Here is a 6,000-nt window from a genome sequence, read left to right as displayed (position 1 = left end):
TATATCTATTAAATTTTCCTTTTTATCTAAGTTTCACAGGATTCTATTGACTTTGTTTCTAAGGTGACTCTAATCTTAAGTATACCTATTCTTCTGATAGTTCAGGAAAAACTAACAAAAACAATCCCAATTTGTTCCTTACTTTAAAATAGGTAAGGTACGTTCAGGGTTTTCTGTTTGTAGAGTGCAGTTAAAAAAATAAAGAAATAAAAAGCTCTAGCCATCAATTGGGTACATTTAGGTTCCAGGCCTGATCCTGTTAATTGATTTCTGGACAGATCATTTATTTCCCCTTGAAATTCAGGGGAGAGGGGAGTTTTAAAATCTAAAAAGTAGAAGGAATTTAATGGGATTATTAAATCCAGCCTCTGCATTTTATGGTTAAAGACACTGACATCAAGCCTTAGATGACAGAGCTGATTGAAGAGTTAGAGCCAGTGGAATATTTCTCCTAAATAAACATTTGTGATCTTTTTATTACATCATCTCAGTAGAGCCTATAGAGGCTTACTCTGAGAATCAGAGATAATGTTTTTGATTGATAATGCAGCATAAAGTAGTGTCTAAATGTAAAAATATTATTTTAAGATGAGAACATGAAATGAAAACAGAAGACAGGAATCTTCCTGATGAGTGAACAGACAGGAAACAAAACACAAATGCCCTAATTCTTGTTTTCTAAAAACTTACATGTAAACAAAAGATCTTGAAAATTAATCTGAAATCTGTGACGGCCACAAAACCATATCAGAAAATGAAAATTAGGACATTCCAGCTGCCATATGGTTTAGGTATAAGTTTGGATGTTGACTCTGAGCATAGATGGCCTGGCATCAAAGGTGGGCTCTATTAATCCAATTGTGTAATTTAGGTAAGTTTTTACCACTTATTGCCTTGGGTCAAGCTACTCAACATTATATCAACAAAAGGTCACTGCCACCAATTTAATGCCAACAGGTCTCCAATCGAGGGTGTGGAAAGAAAGGAAACTTTACTCAAAAGTTTGCAAACTGGAAAAACAGCCTCTGGAGAATACGGAAAGTACACTCCCTGGTGACAACGGGGGGGAGGGGTCCATTTTTTATATAAAAAGTCCCCACTCTAGTTCCTGATTGGTCTGTTTTTAAGCAATGAGGAAGCCAAATTTGCACAGTGTGATGGTCCAAATAGCACTGTCCTCTGATTGGTAAGACTAGCACATTCTGATTGTTCTTTGTGGAGCTGCTCTGGTGGTCAGTAAAGTTGCAAATGAAGATATATCTGTACAATTCTGATTGGATGGGGAATCTGCCAGCCCATTGGTTGAAACAGGATACCAGGAACTCCTTTATAAGGTGGGCTCAGTCTGCAGGAGCACAGTGCGGGTTAGGAGGCTAGCAACTCCCTGAAATGAAAACTATGTGAGGGACCTCTGTCCCCAACTGCTGCTAGCTAGAGATTTCTGGCCAAGTTAACTATGAGGAATTCTTCATGGCAGGTACATTCTTTCTCAAGGTTCATAGTTACCAGCTTCTTATTTTCTATATGTAAAATACAGTGGTAACACACACTGTGTAGAGTCATTCTCAGGATTAAAACAGCCAATATTTGTGAAATTCTTAGAACAGGGTTTGGCGTATTGTAAATCCACTATATGTGTTACTTATCATTGTTATTACTCGTTTTTCTCTGATGGGAGGACTAAAAGCTATCCTGGAATAGATAAACCTCCATTTAAAATCCCACGGACTAGACTGGAGCTGTCAGTTAGTTTAGCAAAGGAATTATAGATGGAAAGGAATGGTTTTAGTGGCTCCATCTTTAACTTTTTTCTTTTAAATCTTAGAAATTCTTAAAGTGGGCATTGTTATTCACAGACTAGAAAACAGGCTAGAGATGGTAATTGCTTGGTAGGAACTCGAAGTTGATTCAGCAAGTGGTTCATGGTATAAACTCAATTTGAGTCCACAAAGCAGTCAATGAAGATCTTTTCGGAGGTCTTTCCCAAGTGGAGAATTCCCAAATCTGCGAAGTTCTCACTTTTCCAAGGGCCTAGAAACAGACAGTGTGTGGGTGGTGGTGGAGAGGACCCACACTCCCCCCAAGCCCAGGCGCTGCAGCTTGGCGCAGGGGACTTTCTCCAGGATGCTCAAGCCTCCCTAGGAGGTCGGGTTTCACACAGGGAGAGAACCAGGGCTCTGGCTTTGCGTTTGTGAGGCGGGCGCGGCCTGTGCCGAGCCTCCCTCAGGGTGAGCCACGGAAGCGGACTCCCTTGTGGAAGTCTGTGTTTAATTCCTTAATTTAGGAACTCCATTGTGAGTAAACAGGGAAGGCCAAGGAAAGGGAAGAAGAAGAAGCACGCAGGAACACGGGGCCCGCTAACGGCCCCAGCCTCCGGTGCCCTCGCATTTCGGCCACAACCGTAACACCCGCCCCCGGTCCCGGAGGAGGCGTGGCCCATACGAGCCGCCATCTTGAGCGCCTCTCTAGGCGCTCTGTTTACCACTCTATGGTCATCCCGCTCCCGCCCCGCCCCTCCCTAGTCATTGTCTGGAGGAGCAGCCGCGGCCGCAGCGCCTTCTCTTTATAAGCCCGCAATGCCCGGATGTGAATGGATTACAATGTATCTTTCAGGGAAACCTATTATTATCAATGTGACTCCACGGGGGAGTCAATGGTGATGATGATGAGGAGGAGGAGGATGATGATGAGACACCTCTAAACTTGGAACAAGTTTAAGACTTTATAAAGAGGAGAAGAAAAAAAAACCCACCAACAAGATTTGTTTGAGGAAAAATTATAACTATCCTGTATTGATTTTTTTTATAAACAATAAGAAAAAGTTGTTGGATTTTTTTTTTTAATGATTTCTTTTTGGGGGGAGGGAATTTTGTTGCAATTTTATGGTGGAAAATGCAAAAACCACAGCCAGGTGCATAATCTTGTATTCTGTGGATATCCCTGGAGCAGAACTGAGTACCAGTTAAAATACTTTTTTGGGGGATATACATGTGAGATACTAAGTACTTGCAGAAGATTTTTGTTTCTCTTTTTAAAGTCACTTTCCTTGGAATATTGTGAGCATATTTGTGGCCATTTAAGGTAACGTTACAATTTGCTGTCAGAGTAAACTGTTTGTAATTGAATTTAATTTTGGAAATGTCGATCCCAATGTTTTATTAAAACAAAAGGAACCTATTAAATAATTGCCAATGGGAAAAAATGTGTGCATGTTGTGTATATACTCGCACATACAGCAATAAAGGGGTTTGTAGAATGTGTATTTTAACACACGTTAAAATCGCGTATGTTGATATACTGGATAAAGCACGCTTGCTATTATGAAACGATAGAATTATGAAGCTTAATTTTTATCCTAAAAAGTGATGTAAAAAAGTATGTTTTAAGAGCATGCAGGGCCTGTAATGGTAAATGTTGAATTAAAAACTTACAGTGCTGGCGAACGGGAACTTAGCGTGCCTAGGAACTCAAGTGTAAAAACAAAACAACATCCACCCTCAAAATTGCCTCCTTTTTTTTTCCTTTTGGCCAAGTTTGCAGCTATACTATTCTGTGACTTAAAAGGGAGGGGAAAGAAAGTATGCAATTAAGGTTTCGCCCCCCAACGCAAAACTACTGAAATGAAAATTTCCCCAGCAAAATGTGGCTTGGTTTATATATGGAAAAGAAAAATATTGTTCCTCTTGGCAAAGTCTTTTTGCATCACGTGTATTTGCAGCCTAGTATAAACTTGCTTTGCCGTGTGTGGATGTGTGAGTGAGAGGGAACGAGAGTTAGAGAAAGAAAGAAGTGAGGAGATGTAAACTCGAATAAATTTCAAAGTGCCTCCGATGGTTGAAACGGGCAAAAACTGAACTGTTCAGTCTTCAGATTGTAACTGATGATCTGAGGAAAAATGAGGTGCTCGATGAATTTTCGTTTGTATTTTTTGTGAGGCGGGGGAGGTGTTGAGATTTTTTTCCGGGGCGGGGGGGTGCATCCCAGCCAGCCCGACCCGAGCGAGCCGCGTCTCCCCGCCGGAGCCCCCCCACCCATTTCTTTGCTGAACTTGCAATTCCGTGCGCCTCGGCGTGTTTCCCCCTCCCCCCTTCCCTCGTCCCCTCCCCTCCCCGGAGAAGAGAGTTGGTGTTAAGAGTCAGGGATCTTGGCTGTGTGTCTGCGGATCTGTAGTGGCGGTGGCGGCGGCGGCGGCGGCGGCGGCGGCGGCGGAGGCGGCGGGGAAGGAGCAGGAGCGGGCGCGGGCGCTGGAGGAGGAGGTGGTGGTGGAGGAGGCAGTGGTTAGACATGAACGCCGCCTCGGCGCCGGCGGTGCACGGAGAGCCCCTTCTCGCGCGCGGGCGGTAGGTACCGGCGCCGGTGGGGCTCGGCGGGGCTGATGCGCCGGGCGGCGCGGGGCTCAGGCTGGGCGGCCCCGCACGCGGCTCCGCGCCTCCGGTGCCGCGGCTCCTGGCTCCCGGCGCTCCCAGAAGAGACACCCCTTCCCCTCCCGCGCCTCTTCCCTCCCCCTCATCTCGGCCCCCCACCCCCCTCCCCAGCAATGCCACTTGGAGGGACGGATGACTTTGCCAAGGGCCTGACTTTAATTTTTACAGTCCTTTCTTTCACAAATTAGGGTGCTGGACAATTACAGGACCCGACCCTCCACTCTGCTCCCCCCCTTCCTCCTACCCTGTCACCCCTCCCCCTTTGGACGTGTTTTCACTCCAGAGACGCTCATCTTTAATTTCTTTATAGCTACTTTGAAATGCTGAGGGGAGTGGTGTGTGTGAGTGTGTGCGTGCGTGTGTGTGAGTGTGTGAGAGGGGGTGGGATGGAGGGTGGGGGGAAAGTTGAGACCGGATCATTCTCAGTAGTTTCTCTTTTCTCTGTGATCCATTCATTTCTCGCTCTACCTCCTGTTGCATAAAATGATGCGCTGAAGAGCGGCTTTTTTTTTTCCTTTCTGGATTTGGTGTTATAGTGGATGTTACCAGTTTTGATCATCTCTTTGAAAATATAGCATCAATATCGCTTTTTTTTTTTTTTTTTTTTTTTGTATTGCTGCCTATTTCCATCTTTAAACAAAACAAAACAACTCTCCCATCCCTCCCTCCTTTCCACCTTAATTCCACCCACCCCCACATCCCCACCCCCAATCCCCCCAGTCTCCAAAAATCCGATTGTGTTTTCTCCAAGGATTGGGACTGGATTTTCTGATTGCGGTTATTTCCATGTTTCTAGGTTTGTGTGATTTTGCTAAAATGCATCACCAACAGCGAATGGCTGCCTTAGGGACGGACAAAGAGCTGAGTGATTTACTGGATTTCAGTGCGGTAAGAAAGAACGGTGGAAACTAACAACAGCTGTGAAAACAAAACAAAACAAAACAAAAAAAACCCCAAACACTTAGCTAGAAACCAATAGTAATCTAAAGGACAGAAATAATTTTTAATTGGCTGAATCCTTGGTAAAACAAAGGTGTTTTTGATAAGTTTTAACTACAGTTTTTGGGTGTGATTGACGATTCAGGCTTTTTTTCCAATCTAATAACTTGCCTTGAATTCTGTACCCACAAACCCCCCAGAATATTTGAATCTCACCCCTGTGGAAAGGAAAACCAGACACCCGTGAAATGGCAAATCACCCCTAAAACTTGGCCTTATCTGAATACTGAGAGCACTAATACTTTGCACACAACTCATTTATTTATTTTTCTGGAAATGGAAAAGAGAAAATAGGAGACCCAGTTGTCTCTTAAAGTTTTAAACTGATGATGCTTTGGATTGGTAGGACCTGTAGTTACCTAGTTACTTCTTTTCCTGGGATTCTGAATACTCACATGTATATATTGAGCATTCATTCTTTAGAACCCTTTATACTGCTTTTGTAAATTTCACAGTTATGAGATCAGTACAAAGAAGAACTTGCACACTTGTGGAGTTTTACAGCTGTACTTGGTCCTTCTCCATCCCTTTGCTTCCCTTTCCCACACCAAGTCTCAAACATGTCAGGGGAATTCAT

The 6,000-nt window shown here is 43.9% G+C and overlaps 1 protein-coding gene across 8 annotated transcripts in view; it reads left to right on the top strand.

Moving 5' to 3' along the window:
- The first annotated feature begins 3,064 nt into the window (after positions 1 to 3,064).
- Positions 3,065 to 6,000, top strand: part of TCF4 (transcription factor 4) — a 349,525-nt gene continuing 346,589 nt past the window's right edge. For 7 of the 8 annotated variants that reach the window (XM_036244526.1, XM_036244527.1, XM_036244524.1 and 4 more), the window contains exons 1-2: positions 3,065 to 3,081; positions 5,221 to 5,312. In XM_036244526.1, the coding sequence (XP_036100419.1) occupies positions 5,241 to 5,312 (72 nt within the window). In that variant the 5' untranslated portion in view covers positions 3,065 to 3,081; positions 5,221 to 5,240. Of the gene's footprint in view, positions 3,082 to 4,277; positions 4,341 to 5,220; positions 5,313 to 6,000 lie in introns of those variants that run through there. The other variant, XM_036244525.1, reaches the window with a different exon arrangement.

Source organism: Molossus molossus, unplaced genomic scaffold (genome assembly GCF_014108415.1).
Source record: "Molossus molossus isolate mMolMol1 unplaced genomic scaffold, mMolMol1.p scaffold_m16_p_6, whole genome shotgun sequence".
Classification (NCBI taxonomy): Eukaryota; Metazoa; Chordata; class Mammalia; order Chiroptera; family Molossidae; genus Molossus; species Molossus molossus.
Note: the sequence above shows the minus strand (reverse complement) of the source record. Positions and strands in the feature narration are given on the sequence as shown.